The 27,925-nt window shown below is 34.7% G+C and overlaps 1 protein-coding gene across 4 annotated transcripts in view; it reads right to left on the bottom strand.

Annotated features, from left to right (window-relative positions):
* The window catches only part of BBS9 (Bardet-Biedl syndrome 9), a 298,867-nt gene that overhangs the window by 214,373 nt on the left and 56,569 nt on the right, over positions 1–27,925 (bottom strand). For 3 of the 4 annotated variants that reach the window (XM_074575477.1, XM_074575479.1, XM_074575476.1), the window contains 10 exons: positions 26,080–26,261; positions 22,597–22,673; positions 20,461–20,514; positions 17,869–17,971; positions 16,805–16,909; positions 14,704–14,718; positions 11,470–11,610; positions 9,137–9,232; positions 4,266–4,438; positions 1,969–2,121 (listed from right to left, as the gene is read on the bottom strand). In XM_074575477.1, the coding sequence (XP_074431578.1) occupies positions 1,969–2,121; positions 4,266–4,438; positions 9,137–9,232; positions 11,470–11,610; positions 14,704–14,718; positions 16,805–16,909; positions 17,869–17,971; positions 20,461–20,514; positions 22,597–22,673; positions 26,080–26,261 (1,099 nt within the window). The remainder of the gene's footprint in view (positions 1–1,968; positions 2,122–4,265; positions 4,439–9,136; positions 9,233–11,469; positions 11,611–14,703; positions 14,719–16,804; positions 16,910–17,868; positions 17,972–20,460; positions 20,515–22,596; positions 22,674–26,079; positions 26,262–27,925) is intronic. The other variant, XM_074575478.1, reaches the window with a different exon arrangement.

Below are 27,925 nucleotides of genomic sequence, written 5' to 3' on the forward strand. Positions count from 1 at the left end.
TGGGGTACGGATCATCATTCTTCATTGAATGCATTCTGCATTAGGAAAACTACTAAACACAACCATGGCACTTGAAACAGATAACTTTCCAAAAGGAAAAAGAGAGACAACTTGTTTGAACAATTCTTCTGAAAAGCAGTATTCTCAAAAATACTTATATTTAATAATACATATTAATTTGAATGTCAAAAAGGCTACACGCTTAAAGGAATTTTTGGAGTGAGACTTTATACTGTTCATATTTATCAGGCCTCATTATTCCTTTACTGAAAACATATGTACTATATTTTGAATACTTCAACTATATGCATTAGATATACTTGTTCAAATAAAGACAGAAGATTATATTGAATTAAAGAAAACAAGGTCTTTTCCAATATAGGAAATGCATCATCAAGCAATTTAATTTCTCCCACATAGCAAAGAGGCAGTATTAAAATCCTACCACAGATCTTACTTTCAAAACAACATATGCAGCAGTGGGGTCTCTAGGGTAATTACTACTTTACTACACATTTGTTTGTACTAATAATAACAACATTTCTTTGTTGCAAGGGGATTCACATCAACAAAGGAAGATGACAAAGGAAATCTACCAAGAAACACGTGAGCTTGCCTAAAACAAAGTTTTCACAAATGTGGCAAAATATTTGTTCCATTTTTTCTCCAGAAAGAAATCTTTCTCCTCACTCTCCTTTCAACTACACTAGCTCTAACTAAAAAAGCTTACAAAGGTAATTGTTAAGAAAAGTACCCGTCTAATTTTGGTTCAAAGTACCTTATAAAATAAGCTTCTGCAATATGTATCTATTTCAACTGCCTGATTTTTGTCATGTTCTCAGAACTCATCTTTCAATTCAACTGCATAAAAAAAACGGTCAAGCACAACCCAGTTGCTTTTAAATTTAAAGGCAACAGTTCTACACAGCAAGAGCAGACTCAAGAGACTCACTTTTGTTTTATCTTTAGGGCTGATTTAGTCATGCCATTTCAAAGCGTGAAAGAATCACCCATCTATCACAACAATACCTAGTATTTCTTAAAGTAACCAGAAAACCCCCACTTTCAAACTTAGAGCATCTCATAGTTAACTCATTCACAGTAAAGACTGACATAAAGGTGAATCTGACTCACGTGTGATCATACATCAAAAGGCAGTTTTCTCCAATTTAGAGAAATGTTTTCTTAGAGCAAACAGTAAGGAAAAATAGTTTTCCTTAACACCTTTGCTTTTTAATTGTTGTGACATACAACAGCACATAAAGGTAAGTCTTACCAATAAGGAATCTAATTGTGACTGCGCTTCTCTAACAAGGCATGTTAGAAAGTAAAAACAGATCTTCCAACAGAAAAGCACAAAACGCATAAAGTAACTTCTTAGCAAAGGGGACACATCATGAAACAAGGGTTAATCTAACGCAATGCAGGGTTGAGGCAGGAAAAGGAAGAAAAAATGCTTTATTCCTTGTATACTTCCAGTATGGGGATGGTTTAGGAATGGATTTTTTTAAAAACATTGTTCTTCTGCAGCTATCACATTCTGAAATGATTAGAACATAAAATCCCCGTAAGGAAGGACATGGTCAGCCTCAGACAATTTTGTTGTGAATATTACACCAGCCAAGCCATTCCACCAGTTTACAGTGTACCATAAAATATTTACACAAGCTATGAACTATAAAATACTTTCACATGAACTATAAAATATTTACACTATCAACATCAGTTAGGAAAGAATGATGTGCTGTCAAGCTGGTGTGACCCAGGAGCAAAGATTTTGTGGTCGCAGATTAAATAAAACTATTGCAAATCATCTGGAAAGTTACAGGGAATATTAGGTTAAACAAATTACTGCTTCCTGGTCTCTTGGATGGTAAACGTAACCAGGAAAGCATAGCTTATATGCTTTAAGCTAAGTTTTACCAACAACATAAAGAAAGGTTAGGCTCATAATCAAACTGTACTGACCTCTCTGAATGTTCCTTCTAGCAAGGTGTCCAGATGTTGAAGAGGAGCAGGAGTTTTGTCTTTGAATCGTGTCAGCAATCGCCGCTCAATAGCTCGAAACTGTACAGCCCTTTCAGACAGCAGCTCCTGAAATTTTTCAGCATTCAAACGTAGCTGCAATTTAAGGGTTTTTAAGAATTCAGGTTAAGGGTCATATGCATTATGTATATACATTCCAAATGAAACATGAGAATGACAGTAAAATTTTTGGGAGAGTAGTGTGTATTACTCAAATATGACAATGTAATTTATACCAGTTTCATATTTTACACTCCTCATGAGGCTTATTAACATTTTCAAGAATTATCATTTGTCACTGAAATAAAACCTAATTGTCAACAGCTACAATAATCCGTGAAAATGCATAAATATCTTATCAAGAAGCCTAATAACAAGAGTGAGATTTCACCACCAGGACCTCAAGGCTTCTTCTTGGTTTGGCGTGCTATTTATGACATATGGACACAGCATATTGGACTTGATATTCATTGCAGTAGAAATTAAATGGTTATTCCCTGAAGCATGGATAAAAGTTCTATATTATGTACTGTTTGAATGACTGCCTTTTTCTGAAGTGAAATCCTTTTTCCTTTTATACATACTGATCAGCTATAGCAACAAACTTTCTTGAAGTGCTCACTCAACTTTGAACAACATTGTACACCAAAAGCCCAGACAATAAGAATTCATCTATTTTTATCTTTTAATCACCTTACCATTTTCCAGTACGTGCCTCTAACACAAAAATCCATAAATAAAGGTATGTCTTTCAAAAAGCTGGGACTCCTCTGTACGGTTGACATGCTGTAACTAGCAGAAGTTACCAAAAGAAACATTAAGACACATAGCTTTCCAGATGTGAGCGTTACGACACACATCCAGTTTAAAGGGCCCAAAAATGAGCAGAAAAATTAAGTTTCCTAAATTTAGGAAACAGATTATATTTAAAAATATGCAAACATACCATTCTGTCAGTACATAATTATGAAGGAGAGCTCAGAGAAGCTACGAGAAAAAGAAACACTATGCAGCTTTTCTAGAAGTAGGAGGAAAAAAGGGACATCTCAGGTAATATTCTCCCAAGCTTGCCAAAAAAGAGTGTGTTGAAACTTAGAGGAATGGAAGCATTAGGATCCCCTTGATAGATCATTTGATACTTTTTAGATCAGATAATTATTGTAAAATTTCAGAAACTTCAAAATAGCCAGCTGCAACACAATTAGATCCTAACTTAGCATTGCAGCAATCACACCTATCTTTCAAACTTCAATGTATTTAAGCTTGTGATACAAATTAATGAAGCCTATGTTTAAGGTATTTCTACAATACCAGTCACTAAAAAACCCAAACTTTTTGAATTTCAAATTAATTGAAAGACTAACAGAATAACAACTCATGAGCTTGAGAGACAGACTTGGGTCTAGGCTGACTCCTTTACAAATCCCAGAGAATCCCAACTACCACTTCCATCTTTCTGTGTGGTGATAGCTCCATCTCACAGAAAAGTTGGCAGCATAAAAGAACATCCAATGGTATTTCTCTTACATACATATGTTGCTGCTTTTGCCCGTTAATGAGTTTAATAGAAATTTTCAAATACCTATTTTTTTTTTTTTACTGGAAAAGCAGTAGGTGGAAGGAGTGCATATATTTTATTTTACTAGCTATTTCTACAAGCTAGCTGAACTACTGGAGATTATTCATTGTCATCTGCATGACCGAACAGGAAAAAGTAATTACATTTATTTTATATTTGATCTGGTAAACTTCCTTGAGACTCCAATGCTAATCCTACAAGGGCAGTCAGTTTTTTTTAAAACGTGAAAGGACTTTTTATGTAATTACCAGGATGATTCAGTGAAAAAAAAAAAAATGCTCATGGCTTCATTATTACAGAAGAGTAAAATAGCCCGAAACTAAGGACAAATTTTAGAAACAATTTTACAAATAACATGACGTTAGTGAATGAAGAACCCATGGCTTCTGTACAGGCAGTGAGCAGAAGGGCAAATACTAGTACTATAATTTGTACCATTTGCAGACTGCACACCAGCTACTTGCACTCTGCAAATCACAAGGATTGTTTCAGAGGCGAGGCAAGGCATACTCCGTATGTTAAAAACCGAATGACGACATTTTTCCAGCACTATCTTAGATGCAACTATTTTCTGAAAGCCGAATGCCTGTGATAGCATAGTACTAACATACGAACAATTTTTAAACTAGAACATTAACGATTCACATATTACATAACATACCTCAAAATGTCTATCGATTAGTTCAAAATATTCTTGCAGGGGTATTGAACCAGAAAAGGTACATGCAAAATCTTTGCAGTTTTGCTTCTTAAAATGTTCCTCGAGTCGAAGCGTGAGCTCTTTTGTTATCAGCCAAAGGTCTTCTAACTGATCACTCTGGATCCTATATCGCTCTTTGAGAACAAGAACAAATACACAACTAATAAACACACATTTAAGCCACACACATTCACTATACAACATAGTTTAGATAACATATAGATTTAACTTGCTAACTGTATCCAAAGTCTATATGAGATTTTTGTAAGAGACACATGTCACAAGTGTTAAAGAAATAATTGCATTTTATTGATGTCAGTCCTAAATACTCTCTCTTTTATCCTAACTTTAACAGGTAATTTTGTAGTAGAAAATGAAAGTATTTCTCGCTTCAGGACTACTTACTTCAGAGTATGAGCCTGTCCATGAAGAACACAAAAGTATGAAGCACTACCATAATAAGGAAACAAGGGAATTACTGGATGATTATAAATCGTAACAACAGTGTCTGCAATTCCCTGCCATAACGCAACCTTAGTGAGCTTTTCTTAGGGTTGGAGGCAGAATCAGGCTCAATTTGCTTTGGACATTGACAGAAACACAGCATCCTAAGCATCTGATAAGAGTGGTAACAAACCAACTCCAATCCACCTAAAATCTTAAATGTCTTTTGGAAATGGTTATTGAGTTCTTAGTTAATACAGTCAATATAATTTTTATTACATCTCTACCTCCTAGGATACCTTCTAGTAGGAAAAGTATTGCTCCAACTAGTCATAGGCAATATTTAGTTGATAGTTTGATGCTTCACTCTAGATACACCTAAAATTAGTAGGAGATTTTTATCCATCTACACACTACGGCTTTGTAAAAATCGCTTAGTGTAGAAGCAAAAGTGGTAATATAAACTGAAGTGAAAAAACAAATCCTGTTAGCCAGTGTTATCTGTCCCAGCAAATTCATTTAACTTATCAATTTTAGTGAATTTCAAATTACCACGCTAGTGGGATGAGATTTTGTTTCTGTTGTTTCCGGTCCACATTTGTACAATCCTCTCTTCAGTTACCAGGAAATCAGAATTAACTATATGTTGAGAGTAAAACACGGTGGAAAAATCACAGCAGCATTTTAATTTTCGTTTTCTTTTCAGATAAATACTATCAAACAACAGTTCCTTATTTCTTTTCCCTATTCATCTACCAATACCTTATCCAAACGGATAGACAGAAATGCAGTTATGAGTGAGGAAAAAGAGATGCTGGGGTTTGATACAAACTAGTTCTTTTTTTGCCCTTGTTAACAAGGTTCACAGTAAATCAAATTAACTAGATTCTTTAGATCTTGAATGTACTTATTTAAAATTTTCTCAACATTAGTAATTCAAGATTGTTTGACTGTACCACTGGCACCATTCCCAGGATACGTATTTCACTGAATAGAGAATGACAAATTCTGTTTACAGTGTAACAGGAAAGAAGCAAGTTTTATTTAAAAACATGCCTGTTAAAGAAAAGAACACCATCTGCTAAAGATAACATTCAACCTAATATCCATTTTTTAAACACTCAGAATGTAATGGCTGGACTTAGTTGGATGTATCATCATACTTTGCCTTAAGTGATTTTTCCTTGAGGGAAATTAGCTCAGATGTTTTCAGGCCAAATCAACAGTCATTCCATTTATAATTGACATATCTAATACATTAATGGTTTAAAATGGATAAAACTAATTTCCTCCAAAATGCACATTTAGTTTCCATACATTGTTTGTTGGTCAATACAAACACAATCTAATTTTACCATGGCCTGAGTAGAGAGCATTGCAGTCATTTGCTTTACATGATGTTCCAGCTCTCAAGAAAGGCAAATTAGATTTAGAAACTGTAGGAAACTGAGAATCTTTAGTTGTACTAAACACACGCTTTAAACAGAAATACAATGAAAAAACTAAAGAAATATCCGTGCTTCTGCTCATCCTGTGCTTTAATACTAGTTATAGAACAAGTGTTAATCCAACCTCTTAGATTTTTGTTAAAATAAGCTCGGTTACAATAGATTTTCAGAAAAGCGGCAGACTGAGGAGGACCAACAGATTACACAGCTTACAAAGGCTTTTAACACTGCAACGGGTTGTCAAACTAACACAACCGCCATTAAGAATGGTTGTCTTGCCAGTAGGTTATCTGAAGTCTAGAAGATTCAGTTCACAGCTAGGAAGCCCGCATCAGCAGAAAAGAAGCAAGCCACAATTAGCAGTCAAGCCTTCTTTACACTTTAAAAGACAGTTTTAAAAAAATTTCAGAAAAAAAAAAACCCCACAACATTAAAACCTTAATCTACATGGGGAAAGCTTCTTTTTAATATGTATTAACTGTCAAAATGAACTTCAGGCTGGGCTTCTTTGCAGCAGTGCTCTTCACAGGCTAAAGTAATATCTTCAATTACTACACTGTTCAAAATGGATTTGCTAATACAATTAAAACCAAATGTGAAAACAGAAGTCATTCACATTTGCAGCTTCAGCAGTGAAACCCAACTGAACCTGGAGACTTTCATTCCTACATGCAGTTCTCCCCATTGAGAACTTAAGGTCCATTTGATAAGGGATATGGAAAAATATTTCTTCCATTGTACAAGATTAACTTCTTTCATGGAAAAATAGAAATAAGGATTGATCAGTCCCAATAAACTTTTTTACTTTCCTGAAATCCCATTAGTTTTAGTCACTATTTATCTGCACATAGATTTTTTTTTTTTTTAAGAACACTTCTGCAATGATAATGCTGCATAAGCACTTTTACAAAGTACAAAACCAGTGTTAAATTACATAGCAGAATAAGGATCTCCCAAATAATACATAATTTCATCTGCATTCATTAGCTCCATAGAAGTTCTGTCCACCCAAGTACATACATTTTAATATCGTGAAATTCTAGCAAACAATGCTTTTGTATTATGGATAGTCTCTGTTAAAAAAAATATTCTGAATTATGCTTGAGTATCAGACCTTTTAAAATATTAAAAAAAAAGTTTTACTTAGGTAACATTTCAAATAAGCAAAGCACCTAAGAAATTCTGTAACCAACCCAATCCAATCCATGAAGGGGATGCAGGAAACAGGCTGCTAACATGGAAGGTGGCATCAACAACTCATTCGGTTTCTAAAGTAAGGATTCCCAGGCACAAGAAATGAGTAGTCACTCTAAGAGAAACAGACATTTTGAATCTCCTTTGTAAAGTGAACTTCACAAGTAAAGCAGTGTGGGAAAGTTTATAGTAAGACTGCAAGTGTCATTCCTAGCTAGTGAATAAACAAACCTGAGAGGAAAAGCTTGATGGTTTGGGGTGGGGGAATTAAAAGTTATAGCATCACTAGAAGCTAAAACACATTCATTACATAGACACAAGTTTTTCCCTTACACAGCATCTATGCAACTATCTTACATAGTAACTATGCAAAACAAAGTCCAAATGAAAGACTGAAATTGTAATCCAGAAAAGAATAGTTATTTATAAATCCTTTGCATTCTTTAGTTTTCAGAAACTATCATTGCATGTCCAGTTAGTTTAAACTGTTTAAGATCTACTATTTAAACAAATATTAAAAACAAACTAACAATAAAAAGACATGCAAATAATGCCTACGCAAACCAATACAAAGGGATTTGAGCCTTAGAAATGTAAAGTGATTCTTGGTACCATGAAAGTTACTCTCCAGATGGTTTCTGTTTTTAACACATTTGATTACATTAGAAAAGGTATTAAATATTGTCTTATAGCTCACAGCTGACGCCACCAGTATTTATATAACCCATCATGAATACCAATTTTTGAAAACAGTGAGGCAGATTATTCTTGTGTTGAAAGAATTTCACATCAACAAACTAGATTCAGATTTCTCACTCAAAACAGTTTTCATGAAGAATTCACACAGTGTTTCATTTGAACTCTCTGCAATGCGCAATAGGTATTCTAGCTTTTCAATTTGTTAGTCTGCTGTATTAAATGAAGACTTTGTCCTCTGCTGGCAAGGAAAACACTAAACACAATTGAACTGATTTGGTTCCAACGTGCATGCCAAGAAAGAGCTAAGCAAGTTGTGCACCCACACAGGGCAAGACCATAAACTTGGCAAAATGAAGAGAACCAATCTTTTTTTTAAAGAGCACAAACACACAGGTGGTTGGAACATGACTACTTAATTCATAAACTGCACTGGACCAGGTAACAGCATAGCTACATGCATGTTCTTACATTCTGTAAGCATAATAGGAAGCCTATTGAATCCATGATCCTACACTTCCAAAGACATACAGGCATCTAAAGATAGAGACAGGCATTTACTTAGATGTAGAGAAGCAACTAAGTATGGCCTGATGCCTCATTAAGGTCAAGGATTACTGAAAGTCAGTGGAGAGTTAGAAACCTGGTTTTAGTCCCATTCAAAAATTCCAGTAGATGACTACTTCCAAACACAGATGTTGAAATACCTTTGAGGAAAAGAGTTGTTTTTCCATTATTACAATAACAATATTAATTAATGAATAAAAACATTGCTAAAAACTTGAAGAAAATCCATTTTTTTCAGAGAACTGTCACCATGATGTACTATATCTTGAGTATGATTTTTGGTTTTGTTATAAAATTTTGTGTCTTCCCTAGTAAAGTAACTAGATACTGAGAGGGAATAAGAAACAGTCAGTTAACACTTTGAAACTCCTGTGCGAATTCTCACACGGTTGTGATCCTTATTTGTATGGTCCGCATACTCATTTTGTACATACATTAACTGATGATCAAGCCTCTTTTACATTAATACTAAATAGCACTTACGTGATGTTTTTGAAGCAAGAAGAGTGGTTTTTGACCCAGTTAAAAACTGAAATCCCAGAACATTTGCCTGGTCATCCTCAGACGGATCAACAAAGTCTGAAAGAGAGAGTTGAGTACAACTTTCTATAATCCGACACAGGTATTCAACAAACCTCAAGCCATAGCCAGGACCATATCAAATTTTGCATGCGCAATTTGGGAAAGGCACTCTGGATGAGGCTGCTCCCCATCTTAGGGCTCATAAGTAAAGAACATCAGTAGTAGTTTGGTATAACCCTCCCTTCATTCACAGGTGGAAACTGAGACGCACACTGTTGTTCTTCCCCAGCCTGGAAACAAAAGGCAGATTTCTCAAAGGTTCTGTCTGTACCATCTAAAAAGAATTGTGATTAGTGTACAGCCCAAAGGCTATCAATCACCTTTTACTGGATGCAAGCTCACCTTTAATTCAGATATTTAGGCAAAAATTATGTGGAAATTACCATGAAAATGTTTAAGCACGCTCTCTTTCCACCTTTCAGTACAGAGCACAACAAACATCTAGCTTTCTAAAACTAGCTACTCTGCAAAGTCCATGCATGCCCACCTTCCTTTTCATTCCATGCAGTGGATCATACCAGCTTAAAAGGCCCAATTTTAGAGTACCATATTTTAAAAACTATTCCATGTCACCTCTCCTTCCAACCTTCCCCTAAAAACAAGGCAAAACAGGGAGTAGAAGAGATACAATTTTTATTGAGTACACCAAAAATCCAAAGTTCCTTCACAGATCACATTGTAAACAGCATGGTTCCTCCTCCCTCCCCGCCCCAAAAAAGGGATGAACAGAAATCAGAAGATTTTAATACCTTCTTCTGGAACACATTAGGCCTATGCTTTGTGTTATATTTTCAACAATGCTTCCCCAGGTCAAAAATAAAATACAATGCTCTATTTTGAAAGCATTATCACTTAGCCATAATGGAAGCCTATGATTAAAATCCTAAAGTGCAGACCTTTGAAAAAAAGTTTCCCTGTTTCAAGTATTACACAGCCCATCATTTGAGAGAAAAGGTATATATACCCGCAAAGTGAAAAACATCAGGCTACCAAAAAACCCAACCACGCCTACTCCACTGCTCTCAGACAAATGTACTCTACAAGCTTTTCAAAAAAAGAAGTGCAGCTCCACCTTAAAAATATCATATTAAAGTTGTTGGCCCATCCAGTTCTCAGAAAACTGTTCCAGAACCTTAGTCCTCTGAAGTTCAGAAACTTAATCGCTGCCAGACTGAATTTATTCACAATCACTTTATAAGCCCTGTTTATTCATTTCTTCTTGTGCTAATACGATCGTCTAGATCCATGATACAGCCACAAAACATTTACTGAAGGCAACTGTATTCCCTTTTTTTGCCTGTGTTTTATTAAGCTAAATGAGTCACTTTCTTTTAATTCTCCTCTTCAAATCCCTAGATAGTGTTCACAGCCTTTTTCTACACTTTTGAGTCTGAATTAATTTTTATTTAATATCAGCAACCAGCACTCAGTGTGCCAGTGCATAGTAACATGATATTAGTTTTCCTGCATGGAAACATTTTGTCTAATGCATCCTCATTTCTTAATTGTTTGCTTATGATTGTACTATATTGTACCACAGAGTATTCCTGTGGTAACTTCCACCTCCTCTCTCTCTTCCAAATTATGAGCACATAATCACAGCAGATAATATTTTCATAACATTACACTTTATAGTACTCAGTTTCCTCCTCGTTTTTCCAGTCCTAAATGGCATCTAATTTCTCCTTCATACCATTTTAATATTCTCATGAATATAGAATGTAGCTCAGGTTTGCGCATCAGAAAATATCACTAAGTACATGTCTTCTTTTGGGTCCATGAAGGCTAATGAAATTATTAAATAAGATCAGCTCCAGACCAATATATCAAGAACTCCATAAATCCTCCTCCAAAGTAACTGCACCCCTTACATATAACATTTACCATTTTTGCTTCACCCTGCTTATCTTTTTTTTAAACGAATGCCCGTGTTTTCTGGTTACAGAAGATTACAACACCACTGATACAATTTTATGTAAAATGTTTTTCTGGATACATAAGAATTAGATCTATATCATGTCCAGTGGGTAAAGAAATCTGCAGTTTTACCAGAGACAGATATACTAGCCCAGGTGGATTATTACTGAAATATTATGTCATCATTTCTTTCAAAATATACTGTTTAAACATTCTAACATTAGCTTTGTTAATCACCTCATTACCTCACATGGATAAACAATTCCTGTTGGAGTTCCTAACACATTTTCCTGTTATTGACAAATTTTAAAACCTACCTGGAAAAATGGTGAGAAAACTGACGGGAGGTTTATTGGTATCAATAGTTATCTTGTGGTTTGCTGCTTTTGAAGGTTGGGCTGGAGAGCAAACTAGCCGCAAAGGCAGCCTGAAGTTACACTGTGCAACTTTCGGTATTCCTAAAATGACAGAACACAGATTCATCTTTCATATCCACATTTTGAATACAAGATACTTCATACTGCTGTCCTCTAAGAGGTGTAACAAGATATTTTTAATGTGATTAAGGAATGTGTTAAAACAAAACCTATGTAAAATTCTCAATTTTTGTTAAATTTTCACCTAAAATACCTTTAAATTTGAATACTTTAAATTACCTTTTCAAGTGAACATTTTCAATTGAATGGGAAAGCCAAATCCACTGCATACCTGTATTTATACCAATTAATATGCAATGAAAATTAACATTTTATTTAGCGTTCTATACAAACAATTCTACTTTAACATAGACAACAACTGTGTGATTACTTTTGATGCTTTGAACACAAAATTAAAGCATGTACATTTTCATCAAGAATATCACAAACTAAATCCTTTTTAAGAACATATTTACTCTTTTTTTTATACTCTTAAATAATGTCTATGCAACCTCTATATCATCTGTCAGAGGTCTGCAGCTTAGAAAAAAAATGTATCTAATAGAGATTATTACCCAAAGGTATATTAAATTCTATCTTTCAACTCATTGCATCATAATAAACCAGAACTGTATAACAAACCAGTTACTGCCTTTGGTACTGGGGTCTAATATCATCTGCAATTTTATCAGAACAGTGCAAGAGAAAAGAGGATGTTTTAACACTAACATTCAGAAAACACTTTCATCAGAATTTATCAAAAATTTGCTCAAACATAAACATTGTTTAAAATTGCTGGCATGTCAGAAATTGCCTGGTATGTTCTATGTGAAAGGTAAAATTGCTAGTCACTGCAGAATATGGAGTTCTTGGTCTTCTGGGCAGCCAGATTATGGGAGTTTTGAGGAGGATTTTTTGATGAAGCAGCTGACAGGGAAACCTTGTTTTGTTTGGGTACAGACTTCATTATAGGCACCAACACTCATCTTATTGAGAATAGTATTAATGTCATAGCAACAATCACTCATTCTCTCCCAAATAACCCATGAATCTCAAACATTAATCCCAACACTCATCTCAGCAGAATTTAACAAACTAGATTTTTAGAGAGACTACAGTTACTGTCATGGATTACATAGAGGCAGAAAACCTCTGTGTAGCTATCAGTCTCATGAATTATCAGTCATGTAAGCTTAGCAGGTTAGTATCAAAATAGAGTTCAAGCATTTATTAGTCATCCAAGCAATACTTTTTGCTAACATTTTTATTTGTTTGCTGCTTCATGGATCTCTTGCAATGAAAAATTATTTCTAAGACTCATCTCATGGGAAAAATGCACTAGCGGCTCAGATTCATGCCTCTGTTTGTCAATTCATTAGCTCTTTTGGCTGGTTGATAATGCCTCCAAGTAACTATTCTGCAGCAGCTTGTAAAAAACAATATCAGTGTAAAAGGAGCAGAAAGCTTAAGACAAATCCTCAAAAACAGGATATCCCTGGGTTCCAAGGAAAATTCCTAAAAAAATACTTCCCAATAAGCCCGTGACCTTTCAGAATGATTCATTCAACTGTATCTTCATCATCTGATGGGAAAATTAAAATCTTTTCTTGATCTCAACATAAAACAAACATCTTATTATTGAACTTTGATATGGAGACTTATCAACAGGAAAAAATCAGTGACAAAACTAGCCAAAAAGGTTTTGAAATATTTTTATATTTAAAACGAGATGGTTTTCTTCTTGTTTCAAGTCAGCTTTTCCTAGATAGTCCGCTCTCAGTTTGCCTCATCTTAAACACAATTTTTCAATAATTCAGAAAAAAGTCAAATCAAAACTAAATCAAATAGAATCTGGCTTTGGGACGGGAACGGAGGACACTGGGGAGATTTCCAGTTGTTGAGTCCAAAACAAGTATATATAAGAAAACCAAGCTAAAAAGCTCCAACAAAAATTATCACTACAGTGAAAAACTCATTCTGGGAAATGCTTTCAGAGTATTTCAGAATTTTAAATGGTAGCAATGAAACACAAAGCAGTAGCAAAGTGTGGAAGCCAGAACTTCCTCAGTCCTCAATCCTTATGTCTAGTAATATATCTCACTTCATCTAGAGTTGTGACACATTGCACGATATACAATTTTAGCACTGTAATAAAGAAAAAAAATCAGATTCTCTTCTAATCTGAAACACAACAGAAGTTTTGTAACATCATCTCATAAATTACTACTATTTAAAGGCATACTGTGCATTTACCTGATAAAAGTAATAAAATGGTTACATGCATCGTCATTATGATTTCACTTCCAAATTACTCATGCATTCATGTTAATTATATTTGAAACATAACATTGACGTACATGATAAATAACAGTAAAGCTCAGATCTCTAGTTTAGGATGTTAAAGATTCAGCGAATTTATGCTTTTTCTGGTACTGATGACCCTGAATTTAACTAGTCCAATGCACCTCACAGTAACCCAAATAGTTTCCAAAAAAAAGTTTCCAGTCCTGTTTTGTCTTTTAATTGTATCTTTTGCAAGTATCATATCTACCACAATCACAGCTAAGTTTTGTACTCCTGGTATTCTTGGGTGGAAAGCAGCCTTTTAGCCTTGAATAAGATGTTTCCAATCGTAATTGGAATGAAGAGATGTTAAGTGACATCATTCTCAGACCTACTCAGTCCAAACAACATAGCATTAGCTACAAATCCTTAGTAGCTGTTTTTAAGTTGCATCAAAAAAGCTATAATTTAGCTGCCTAAGCTCTTGCTGAAATTTGAAAAAAAAAAAATAGCTAAAAATATGGTAAAGAACATACAATTGTGTTTTCCATTTCCAATCTCAATGCAGAAGGCACTTAATACTTTGCAAAATTCCTATGTTACATACAAGAGAGTGCAACATACTTCACCAAGAAATGTCTTTACTACTTTCTGTTTTCCCCATGGGTAATTGTCATCTTATGTCTAAGCCTCATTTACTTACAATTTTCTCAAATATTCACACCTTCATAGCATCAATAAGAACTTAAAGAAATAATAGGTAAAATAATGGCTCCCTTCCAAATCTGCTTTATTCAGCATATGCTATCACTCATGAAACCATTCAAAATTCACATTTTTTCCATCACTCACCTTCAGGATTGAGCTCTACCGTATAACCAGCAACAGGACAAAAGGAAAAAAAAAAGAAAGAATACATAAGATGCCAGTCAAATAAAAAAAAAAAGGAAATATAGTAAGAGTTTTTAAAGAACTTAAGCCACATTTGTGAAGTAGAAAATGCATAAAGACATAATACTAGCCAAAAAACAGACAGGAGACCACATTCATCAACAGTGCAATCCCATCCAACTGAGTGACTCATTAACCTTCAGCTGTTTGAATCCCACAAGATACCCATATTTGTGGCCAAATCAGTGTATCTTAAAAAACAAAAGAGGAAAAAGTCTCTATTCAGATAAAATGAAGCCACAAAGGCACTTAATTCTTGTTTACCAGTATATTACACTTAAGGATTTGATTGCCTTGTACAAATAACATTAGTATTTGTATGTAACTGAATAGAATTATCCCAGCTTAATAACTTAAATGAATATCCAAAAATTTACCAAGATCTTAATTATGCTCCTTTATTTAGAAGTCTTCCAAATTCTACCATTAAACCTAAGTTTTTAAAATTTCTTCTGCAGTTCCCTAATTCTGTTAGATGTTATGTCCTCTGGGGATTTTTTTTAACTGCATATATAACAATCAAACATACTTAAGATACAAGATTTCTTTACTTCCCTAACCAAAAGGTTTGCAAAATCCAACCTAATACCTAAAACAAAAGCATAAGTGTAACAAGTATCACCTGAAAGAAATACGTTAATTTGCCAGTGAGAAATACCCGTGGATAGTCTGGTCTTGACAAGCAAAATCACAGAAGCAAGACCAGCAAAACAAAAAGCAGGCTTTCAAAGTCAGAGGATCCAAGATACTCAAAAAGTCTACTACCTATACAGTTGTACCACAAAACCTGTCTAAAGGCACATCACTAGATTGGACACGTATGAAGGCACAGCAGCTCATTCACAAGGCATAAGCAGCCAGAGTCACAACACAGAGGGACTGAACTTGTACAAGCTGTTTATGCCAGCTCTCAAGAAAAAGGGAGGAGCATCCTTTTCTCTCCACCCTCTGCACATACCTGCAAGCCTTGTCTAAAGGGGGTAAGATGAAGTTCTTTAAAAACATGTTCAGTTTTGTCTAGAAATATACATTTCAATCATCACACACAGCCTAGACTATCATCATAAACACAATGCTTCAAGTGAGAAGTGATGTGAACCAAATGCTTAAATAAAAGTGTATACATAGGATAAGGTACTCAAGACCACCGCCCTTCGCAGAAGCCCTAACTCCACATGCTTTTCTTTGATGCCAGTCTACTCCATGTCACTCTTCCCTTTGTGCTGGCACAGTTCTGTGTTTGCACAGTGAACCAAATCATCAAATCTGGCTGAGAAATAACTGTTGATTGTGTGAGCACAACAGGGGAGGAGGTGCAGGAGCAAAGCCAAGCAGTGAGAAGTGAAGAACAGACAGCTTAAACTTGTTTATGCTGCATTTAACTTAACGTAGAAGCCCTGCCTAAATACAGTTTCTCGGTAGCCTGACACAGTCACAAGGCTGTGTGTAGAAAACTAAGCTAATCAGTCTTCAGTTATGGATAGCAGGGTAAATTTACATATTCTGTCACCAGGGTCATTAGGGCATTATATAACAGAACAACTTAGTTTCTATTCCTGTGGGTTACTTTATTTGTTTAGAATGAATATGTTCAACTGTGAAAAGGAAAGTGAGGAATAATCCCTCCCGATGCTTATTCAAATCTCTTCCTCTGTGGGAAGGTAGTTACTGTCACATTTGTTGGCAGCCCAGAAGGCTGAATAGTTATAAACATGTGATTAACATGTGGACCCTTAAAGAGTAGAACAGAGGCAAATTGATAGGACAGGGTGGGAAAGCTTGTACAGCTGTTTCCCAAACTATAAGCACATGATTTTACCTCTATAAGACAAATTACATAACGACACTACGTAAAGTATTAACTAAAATTGGAATCTAGACTCTGATACACATTATTTCTTTAATTAGTACTGCCTTCAATATATTTCAAAAGAACATTTGGAAGACGTGAGGAAAAAGACATAAAAAAAGACAGTTTAATTTGAAATCTCCAGCAGCTTACCTGTTGGTATATTATATGAAACCACACAATTTCCTTCTAGTTCTGATGGAGAACAATTCCCCTTCAAAAAGACAGACAGGACGACGGTTTCAGATGAATCTGGGTCTAAAAACAATCCAAAATTAAATCAAGCAATAAGAGCATCCAAATGAAAGCAACACACTTTCTAGCACTTTGGGAAATGTTCTACTAAATTATGATAGTTGTTTCCATCAGTTCACCTTTATCAAACCACTGGATATGCTTTTTTTAAAATCCATAATTTGTAAAAGGCAAATAGTCTCTCCAACTTGGAACTATGCTGAAGCATAACCAATAAAACAATTCAGGACACTGAACACAGAGAATATCAAACCAAATGCAGTTTTATATGGTGATTTTAATATTTTACAAAGCCATCAGCCCTTTGCTCCTGTCACACGTTGCAAAAACATACAAACTATCCTTTCAGATGAGATCAGCTGTCAATAAAAGCCCTGTTTCAATAGTGACCACTACTGCACACCTCAGAACAGGAATGGTCTACAGTCCCAACTGAGGCAGCAGGACACACACCTCTGCTCTTCAGCTCCACTTAGTCTTCAAGGCAATCCCACCTGCAGTCTTATCAACAGAGCTGGAAAAAGGCTAGAATCACCAAATAGTTGATGCTAAATTGGGAGCATACGCTAGACTGTCCACAGGTAAACAAACCTTCTGTCTCTGGTTTTATCTCAGCAGTGCCATTTCTACGTAAACAGAATTGCCAGCAAAACAAAATGCCCCAGCAAAAGTACCACACAATAACTGATTTTTTTCTCTCCATCATGCAGCTGCCACCCTGCCTCTCCTCACCTGCCACGCATTATACCGTAATCAAGGAAGCAACTGCATTCCTTTCTACTTACTTTTCCTCCACCAAGCATTATCTAGAAGCTGCAGAGTGCAGGCAAGGCAAATTTGTAATTGCTTTAACTGCAGTATATCTGCAACAATGCACTCGATAGAGGCTGGACTATACCTTTCAAACATACTCAGAAAAAGTAATATGATACAATAGCTGTAATGGTACTATAATAATTTACCTAAATCATCAAAGACGAACTGGTCACAGGTCACTGCTAATGGAGCTTGTACACACACTGCCAGGTTTGGTTTCTGGGCAGTCACTCTGCTCTGTATTGTTATCTAAATCAAGTGACATACATAAGTATTTAGAGGAAGCAACAAATTAATCTCTGTATAGCAGAAAACAAACATAACTAGCAAAAAGATATGAAAAACCTGCAAAGAGCAATTCAGCAATATTTAAGAACTTCAAATTTCAACTTCAAAACCAGTATTTTCCTTTTGGAAACACAGTAACTTGAAAGGCTCCAAAAAACTGAGGGGATTTCTCATGTTCTTTGTAATTTTAACCCAAGACAAACTAATGCTAAAAAGTGTTAATTAAAATGTTAATATTTTACAAGTGTCATGTGCATTTGTTCTAATGTAAATGAAACTAAAATGTTGCCTCTTTTAGGTGATTAAAGTAAAAAACCAAAACTAATAAAAAGGCGGCTAACCAAAGGAATTATTTCCTTTAACTGCAAAGAGCAATGCGTAGTCTCCTGCATAACTTCAGAGTCAAGTTCTATTTGGTTTTTTTACTGCAAACTAATTCTAAAATTCAATATACAGGATACCCAGCATAACTACAACTCTAGATTATGAGATCTGATCTAACCATAAACCTGGAGTTGTCACTAGTTGCTTCTATTATAGACAGTTATTTCTCTGCAAAACCAATGGATATCAAAAGACCTTCCTTAACTCAGATCTAAAATGAAAGTATAGTGGTGACAGACATCTGAATGTGGTCTGTATACTCATATCTAGTAACTTTTGTCAGTATTTAATTTCATTAAAACTTTTCCGACAGGCTTGTCATTGCTGTAAAATTAAATTTAAAATTTAAGTTTTTAGTATAAAAATAAGCATCACAAATTCAGGAAGTTTTTTTTTAGAGCACAGTGCATTGCCAGCAGATTTTTCGGGTACAACAGCCACCACTACAATGGACAAATAATATTCATTAACAATATTACCCTACGTTGCAGAAAACATGCAAGGTATACCTATATATTGGTTGCAGCTGTGCAATTCAAGAAAATATTTAATTTTAAAATTTATCAAAATTGCTCTCAACCTGTCAAATTCAATGGTTAAGTTCAAATTAGTCTGACAGGAGTCATAACATGCAACCACAATATACAATTATTTCTTACTTTCCTAAGAACGGACGCTTATAACTTTGTAAATATTAAAGAGTTGAATCAATTAATTAAAAGGACTTTTCCATCAACTGCAGTTAATTAGAATGGAGATATATGAAGACCAATTAAATGGACTTATCACAGGAAAAAACAGAACGCATAACTCCTACATTTACTATTTTTGTTTCATTAAGAGGTATAAGATGCATAAACAAGAAAACAAAATAGAGAATTATAAAGTCTCCATTAGAAAGGTTATCAAACATATAAACACATCCATGCTCATTTTCAATAGTGTTTGCCATTGGCCTTACAATAGTAATAATGAGCAGATGCTGGAGAACAATGGGAGTTACCCGTGTTCTCAATACTGAAATCATAACCGCTCTCCAAAATTGAATTTAGCAATGATAAACACAATACTTTCTTCTTTAATAACTTGCTTATGCAATATATTGTCTCAACTGTAAACTAAAAGTTGATAAATTCAAACCTTTCTGGAAGTAATTTAAATTTACATTACATATTTCAAGGTACCCTTATATTCACAAACAGCCTGATTTAAAGTCCAGCGCGATTCATCTGAACTTCTGTGAGCAGAACTGTCATAGACTATCTGCATTAGCATTTATCCTGTATCATTTTAGCGTATAAAAATGCAGAGAAAGATATTGGACCAAGTACAGCTAAACCACAATAGAGGAAGGGAATTTCGTTCAATATATAGTCCAGTTACCCTACGAACTTTTCACTCAAGACAGAGGGAGAACTTGCAAGGTTCTCAAAAATAAGGCTCCGTTGATATTCCTAGAAGATGCTCTCAAACTCAGAAATAAAAATCATGATCCTTTTTAGGCAATACTGAGGAAAAACTACACTTGCACACATATGCATGCGTACACACACACACATACTTTCTTTAGAATCTACTACAGGCAGCAGCTCTCAAGGAGGACTGCAATGATGTTAACTTTCAAATTAGATTTTCCTAGCATTTTTTTTCTCTACCGAAAGCTATGAAAGTCTTTTTACAAAAGAAAGTCTATTTTTGTTTATTGACAACTAAAAAGGCAGCTGAAGATAAAAACTTCACATTTCGAGTAACCAAACATTTATTCCCTTTGAAAAGTGTTGGAAAAATTATTCTTATACCTTCAAAAACAATTTCATTCCATCTGAATAATGTTTTTGTGTCTGCTTCTTAATAAGCCTATCAAAAATAAAACTCCAGTCACTTTCTGCCTTCAGCAGAAGGCTTGTTAGAATGACACCTTGTCATACTACAGAGAAGAATTACACATATATTGCATTTCAAATTTTACTCATTTTCATGATCTAAGTGAAACACACAGAAAGTGACAGGTTTATTAAAATTTGCCACCTCTATTTGAATGGTACTGTTTGAGTTAGGCACAGTACCTTTACTGTGACTGATGGTACGGCCTCTGCTTTTACCTCACTGTCAATGGCTTGCTGTGAAGAAAAAGACGAAAACAGAGTAAATTCAATATTACACATGAATGAGCGAACACAATGAATGCAATATTACTTTCCTACCATCAACTTGGTAAACAGGGAATTAACGGTAAAGGATTATCATTCCTGTGACAGATTAAAATACACAAAATACATTTCTGAGCTCCTTCTGAAAATGTAAAGCCTCTGTTTGAAATTGCCTGCAAAAGGGATAGCAAAAGGTCATGAATGTTGTGTATATAAGAAACTAATACACTTTGATGTATATATGAATATTTGATACTGTTTTGTTTGGCACAGTACTTTCCACCGTATATTTATTTAAATTCTGGAAATACCTCCTGTTATTCAGTAGGGAAAGGTGACTTCCAATCTGCCAATATATTATATACACACCATAGTGTGTATTATAGTTTCTTATAATCAGAAACATATTTTGAACTTCAAAAGAAAATTACAGCGGGCATCTTGCTACTCCTGCTAATTTATATTGCAATAGGCAATTCCATCTAATTCAAAATTCATCTTGAACTTACAGTCTATTTTAATATCTTATTTTATGCTTACATTTCATTTTGCAACGTCAGTCCCTACAGTTTAAGAAAATGCTCCTGTGTGTTTAAATTATTTTGTTTTAAAGGAAGTTGGTAGGTTCTCTGGGTTCTAGAAATAGGACCTTCATTTGTACATTGTGTATATTTTTCAGTTAAAAAAACACAGCTACTTTCATACTGGCTTGTTACGCTCACTGTCTCTGGTGACCAGTGACCCTGAAGCAATAGCAGAGGTGCAAAAAGATTGAGCCTTACCATATTCAGCTTTCAGAAACCAGCTGGACTTCCTGGATCAGAGGTCATACACAGGGGGTGGTGTTAAATAATCAGCATGGCCCTCCACTTGCTTATCTTATCCATTTTGATACATCTATATCCTCTTTGCCTTTACCACACACATCGCAATTTAAATCTTTCCACAAGTGCAGAATTAGCATCTGCAAGTCTGTAGTTTCCAAGATCACTGCAGAAGCCCTAAAATTGTTCCCAATTGCTGCATCAATCCTTCCCCATGAAGTATCTTATCAGATTTTTCCTTTCTAGATGGCTACTGAAGGAATCCCCAGGAAAGTCTACCTCACAGGGAACTAAGACATACGGACAGCCTTGGGAAACAGAGATTCAAGGCTGTGGTTCAATTGATATATTGAGTTACTTATCTGTGAATCAGACTGTGCATCTGGAAGGTTGAGGGAACGAGCACAGCAGCATTAGAGCATTCTACAGACCCAACAGTTCTAAGTGTTGTGAGCAGATTATTGCAGCTAGCCAAGGCCATGTCACACTGTCCTTTTTTCCACAGACAAATGCTAGGACACTAGCACACACTATAAGGAGGTCCCTTTATCAAAGAAGAATACAGGTAACAGTAGTAATAACAACAGAGTTTAAATAAATGCATCAAATATACAAATAAAAGTATTAAAAAGGAGCTCCTTGGGTATTTTTTTGTAACAGTAAGTAGCCCTGAAAATCAACTTTGCAGAAATTAGTGGCAAGAAATGACTAAATTACAGATGTTCTACTGCAATGAGTATGTTATACAATGTTAAAGTGAAAAGTTTTAAGAGACAATATAAACTCTTCTGAATCTTAATTTGAATTAATTTTTATAAACTACATATGTATACAAGATAAATAAACTAATTAGGCTGCTACACCAGAGAATATTGAATGATGCCTTGCCAGAGAAAGATTACTTCTTACAAAGCATCTTTGAGAGGTTCATGTACCCTATCTTTAAAAGATCCACAGGGTGACACCTCTGCTGTTCCCCCCCACACTATTAACTGCTCACCATTACAAATTCTAAAGATCCCCAAGACAGAAGATACTAAATAATTTAATAATTCTAGCTAAAATCATTATCAGAAGTATGCTTTAATTGATGAAAAACTGGGGGCTATGCATAAGCTCAGTCACACTAATATAAATATGTAATAACCACTATCCATGATCAACTATTATTTACTCATGTATGAAACCAATGTTTTCAGAGTAGTTTCCTTTTTATACAGGTACATACAGATTCTGCATCCAAATCGGGCGAAACCTCTGCTGTGACAATTAGATCTCTGTGTTTTTCAGATTTGGGCAAAATATCTGAAAGAAAAAGAGAAAGTAAATCAGCTATCCTTTAACAAACATGCAGCTACATTTCTTAAAATAATACAATTTCAACAGCATGAAGTTTCAGACTTACATCATTACACCTACTAGTGTAAAGGAAAAAAAGTAACAATGCATATGATTTTTGAACAAAGAAACTTCCCAATTTTATAAGATTTCTACAGACAACCTAAACCTGGATCACATTCTGGATATCTGATTGATGTACAAAAAAGGATTTAGATGCATTCTATAACAAGATTTTATACCTACTATCTATGATCTTCAGAGACTGTAAGGAATTTTTAAACCTTTATCCTCACATGCATATCCTAATACAACTCTAATAAACAACTATCTCCAAAATACACACCACACATCTCACTGCACTTTCATCTAAAGAATCTGATAATGAGTATGTCAGACACAGAAAGATTCTGTTCATAATAGTGTGAAATTAAAATAGATTTTAGAAATTTCACAGCATTAAGAAGGTATAGGAAAGTTTTATGTACAGAACATCATGTGGGGCTTGGTTACAATATATCACCTGACGATTTCCAGGACTGTCAACATACAAGGCAAAGAATGCCATAAACTCATGTATATCCATGATATAAAACCTTATGCAGATTCACACATATAAAGACGTTGTAAGGATTAAAAGCCAGGCACTTAAATACCATGAAGAATTAAGTTACATAATCTTCTCTTAAGAGTCCAGAATTCCAACTCTAAGATATTTGCATTTTTCTGAAAAGCATTTTTATTCCTTAGTTCTAACTGTATTGGAAAAAGAAAAACCCAAACAGGAAATGTATAGTTCCTAAAGTAACAAACAGTAAAGACTTAATGTAAAGGGGAAATTAACATATTAATTGAATAATTGAGAGCATGAGCACATTAGGAAAGCTGCAAGAATTTTATTACACATAGGGTTCTGAAAATTACCCAGAACTAGTAGGCAGCACATTATCTCTTTCTAAAAAGAGGGTCAAGGGAAAAGATTATGATGAAGACAGAAAATATGTTTTAATTTTCTTGTGTTCAGAGAAAAATGCCTCCCTTTAGTACAAGGAAAAAAAGCAAAACGAAAACACGTTCCTCCAATAGACCTACCAAAGAAGCCTAGGCCTGTTTCATACTGCCTCAACTGCACACAACTGTTCCTGCCAATCACACATAGCTCAGGACAATCCATTCCACTTGCACAGATAAGAAAATATCTTCCTTTTCTATCCCTTCTTAACCATTTTTCTTTAGGTTGCTTCTTCCAGCAAACTATGAAGTTCGGTTATGTCATACAGTCATTTTTCTATTAGAAATAGGACAGAGATCACAACCAAAGTTTACATATAAGTATCAGCTTTTTGTTACTATTAAACTGAGCCAAAACACCTATGTTTAATCACTTATGTCATCCAGGCTGATGCGAGTAACATTAGATTTAAGTTAGTATGACAGTTAAGATTTTAAAATATTTCATCAGTTTATAATTTAAATCCTTATTCTTCAAATGTATAAAGCAGCTTAAGTTCAACAGTTTAATGGTCAGCACTGGACAGAAAAACATGACATTTATGGAAATAACTACTCTAGGATATCTTTTTTTTATATGATGACCTAATTCTAAATACCTTCCATGTTTGGAAGTCAAAATGAAACAAAGAAAAATTATTTCCATATAAGGGTATATATTTTCAAAACACCACAAGCTCTTACTGCACAAATGGTGAATCCAAAAGACAGAAAAGTCAATGGTTCGTTTTAAAGATCGTGCTTAGGAGTAACTTAACGGTGACCAGTGTTCAAGACTGTTTGGTATTCAACCAGGCACGATTAGCAGGTATTCTAAGACTAGCTGATGTTCTAAGAATAAAGCCAAAATGAAACGACACCAAAACATCTGAAGCTGAAAGGCATTCTTCATAAGTAAATGTTTTCTTGTAAAAAAAGATTTTCTCACAAGTTTTACAACCAGTTAGAGCCAAACACAACATCATTAGAGCATCTTTCCACAGCAAAAACAGCATTCAAAAACACTCATCTGAAAACACCACTGTAACACCTTAGATCAGATTAGAAAGACTGAGGAAGAAAAAAAACGAAGAGGAAGAGAGAATGGGGAAAACAGCAACAATTTTCACGGTAAACTTGTTAATCATAAAATGACACTTATTAGAAAAGTTATAAAGGACAGCTATGTTTCCTTTCCCTCTTTACAGATCTTCCACACTATGTTAAAATCAACAAACAAAAGCTGATTCACTTCAAATGGTTTTATTCCTTTCATCATGCTTTTCTTTCCTTTGGCTATGATAGCTGGACAAAGCTGTCAAATACTTATAAAGAAGGGCTGTGGTAAAAATCAATGGAATTTATCCACGTTTACATGCTTAAATACCAAATTACGGGATTTATAAAACTAAAAAACTGATATTAGTCTATAACAATAATGGACAAAGTTATATACAATTACGAAAAGGAAATCTTTGTGCTGTAGAATCAAGCTCACGACTGCAGATAAATTATTTCTTATTTCTAGGGATTTCAACTGTGAGCTTTTTTGCTCCCTTTTTCACACAGAAAGCCACAACTATTTCTTTAATGCATTTTAAGAACATGCTAACTATCACCAGGAAAAGATTTTAATTGGTTCCTTCTACTGGTCCAAGATTTTTCCATAGTTTCCCGTAAAATCACATGCTTCCAATTCCCTGTGCAAGTCAGCTACACTGTTTAAAAACTCAGTTATGAAAACAGACTTTGAAGGATCTCTGTAGAAATTATGTGCCCTTACTTAACAAAATCAATGCAAGTTATTAGCAATGTATGTAAGTTACAGAGCTTATCATGATCAGTTATTGGTGTTTTGGTGTCTCTCACTATGTTCTTCAAATACTATTGCATTTGAAAGAAGTTAAAGCAACAGAAAAGTTGTTTTAACAAAAGTCATTCTTTGTTAATTGATGACTTAAGAAGCCATTTTTAATAATAAAACAGAATTTGGCAATACTTTTGCTCTCTCTGAAGCCTAAGTATATCAGACTGTTGCTGTGAAATTCCTTAAGTTTTTTTGCCTTTGAATAGTACATGCACTGTCAGAGGTTTTTTTCTGAATCCTTGCACTAATGAAAGTTATCTGCAACCTGACATAAACACCTTGGAAAGTTACAACAGGCATTAAAACAACACAAACAAAAAACTCTGTATCCAAGGGCCTTACCGTCTAGGATTTTGTTTGTACATTTTTTTATTAAACCCTAGACTTTATTAAATATTACCTTTCCTACAGAAATGTAATTATGGTTAAAGTATAAAAATAAAATTCTTTTAAAGTGCTAGAAGGAAAGTCAAGTGGTTAAAAGTACGTACAACTATAGAAAAGGGAAAAGTATACCTTGTGTTTTTGTGGCCTCCTTGATGATTTTCTGGAGCTCTTTCATTTCAGCTTCAAATTCTTCATAGTTTATTTCCCTAGAATCAACCCTAGGAGCCTGGAAGAGTGAAGGATCAGTTCCAAGGTAGGAACACTGAAGATGCCCATCGTCACTCAGAGTGACTATAACACCCTTCAAGTCTCTGCATAAAAAAAGTAAAGCTTATTAAGAAATTGGGAAAAATCACAGAAACAGTATCATTGATCTGATGCTGCTTCTACTGTTCCATCTATAAATATAATAGAACTTCCTGTTTTTAATGAGATTCTTTTTGGTAAAAGAAAACAACAATATTTATTCTTCAATTCAGATGTGTTTATAAATATTATTCCCTCTTACTGGAATCACACCTAAGAACCAATCTGCGCTAGATAGATGACTAAAATATCACCCATGTATCTCCGAATCTGTATAATCAAGACAGGTAAAGGAAAGGATCACAACAAACAAGCTGAGTACACAGCACAGTTGTAACCTTTTTTATTCACAAATTGTTACTGAAGTTTTTTGAAGTATGGCTATTCAGGTTGGTATGCAGGAAGAGGAATTAGCTAAGTAGAACACCAAGCAAGGCACGAAGAAATTAGAAGAAATCACAAATGGATGGAACATGTTAACAGCGAAGACGGCAGGAAGGCTTTGATGGCATCAGTAGCACCCCTAACCCATTCTTTGGCTGCTACCGCAGCTACTCTGCTGGCTTCAGACCCTGGCTGGCTCTTCCTGAAAGGAAGCCACACGATCCAGAAGATTCCCCTTACACCGCTCTGGATCAATACAAATTAGTGTTTTATTAGCTGCACGCTAGACTCTTTCTCCCAAGGGAACAGTACTTCATTGAACTTACTCCTACGAAAATATCACTCGTTTTGCCTATCTGATCATGCAACACGTAAATGCAAGATTTAGGAAAGCATTTAACAAATTATAAGACAACAGGGAGTACTGCCAACATTCTGCTTAACTTGAAGGTTATTCCTGAACAGAAGAGGAACTGAACAGTAAAGACTAGCATAGATGTTGACAACAGATGTTAGAAGAAAGCTAACTTTCATTTAATTTTTTAAAATACTTTAAATCAAAAGCTTGTATATATTTTCATAATCATGAGGTGACACATTCATGCCAATAATTTGCTCTTATTCCATACTTAGAATATCTTATAGCAGACACTGCCTTTGCACTAAATACAACTGCCATATAAAGACAGATCAAATTTAATTCTTAGATACAGAATTTTATTTTGAGAAGAAAGCCTAATGCACTATCCCACTAATTAAACCTATGTAAAACATTTCATTTATGTAAGTGTTCAAGCTGTAATTCATAAAGAATTACAAAAATTTTTTTAACTTACATACACTGATGCCTTTCAAGGGCCTCCTCTAGTACAATCCTCATTAAAAACCAGGTAGTTATATTAAAAAAAAAAAAAAAAAAGTAGAATTGTCTCTGGTTTCCTATGTTGTTTTGTAGCATGGCTCCAGTACACACAGATAGGAAACCTCATTCCAAAATTTTCCAGGGTAATAGTAATTATGAAGGCAAACAGATGTCACAGATTAATTTTGATAACTGATAGGACAGTCCAAAATGTCTTTTTACAGAACACTAAAGCCACAATCCCAGTGATGATTTCACAACTGCAATCAAATATTCTGGAAAAACTATGCTGTAACTGAGATCATCTCAACTCTGTACAGTAATATTATAACTGCATCCGGAAATGAAGACCCCACTGGGCACTATACAAATAAGTAGTTGCTGGAGTTCAGTGTAAGCATTCTCTTTCTACAGAAAGTAATT

The sequence above is a fragment of the Larus michahellis genome, chromosome 2 (genome assembly GCF_964199755.1).
Source record: "Larus michahellis chromosome 2, bLarMic1.1, whole genome shotgun sequence".
Classification (NCBI taxonomy): Eukaryota; Metazoa; Chordata; class Aves; order Charadriiformes; family Laridae; genus Larus; species Larus michahellis.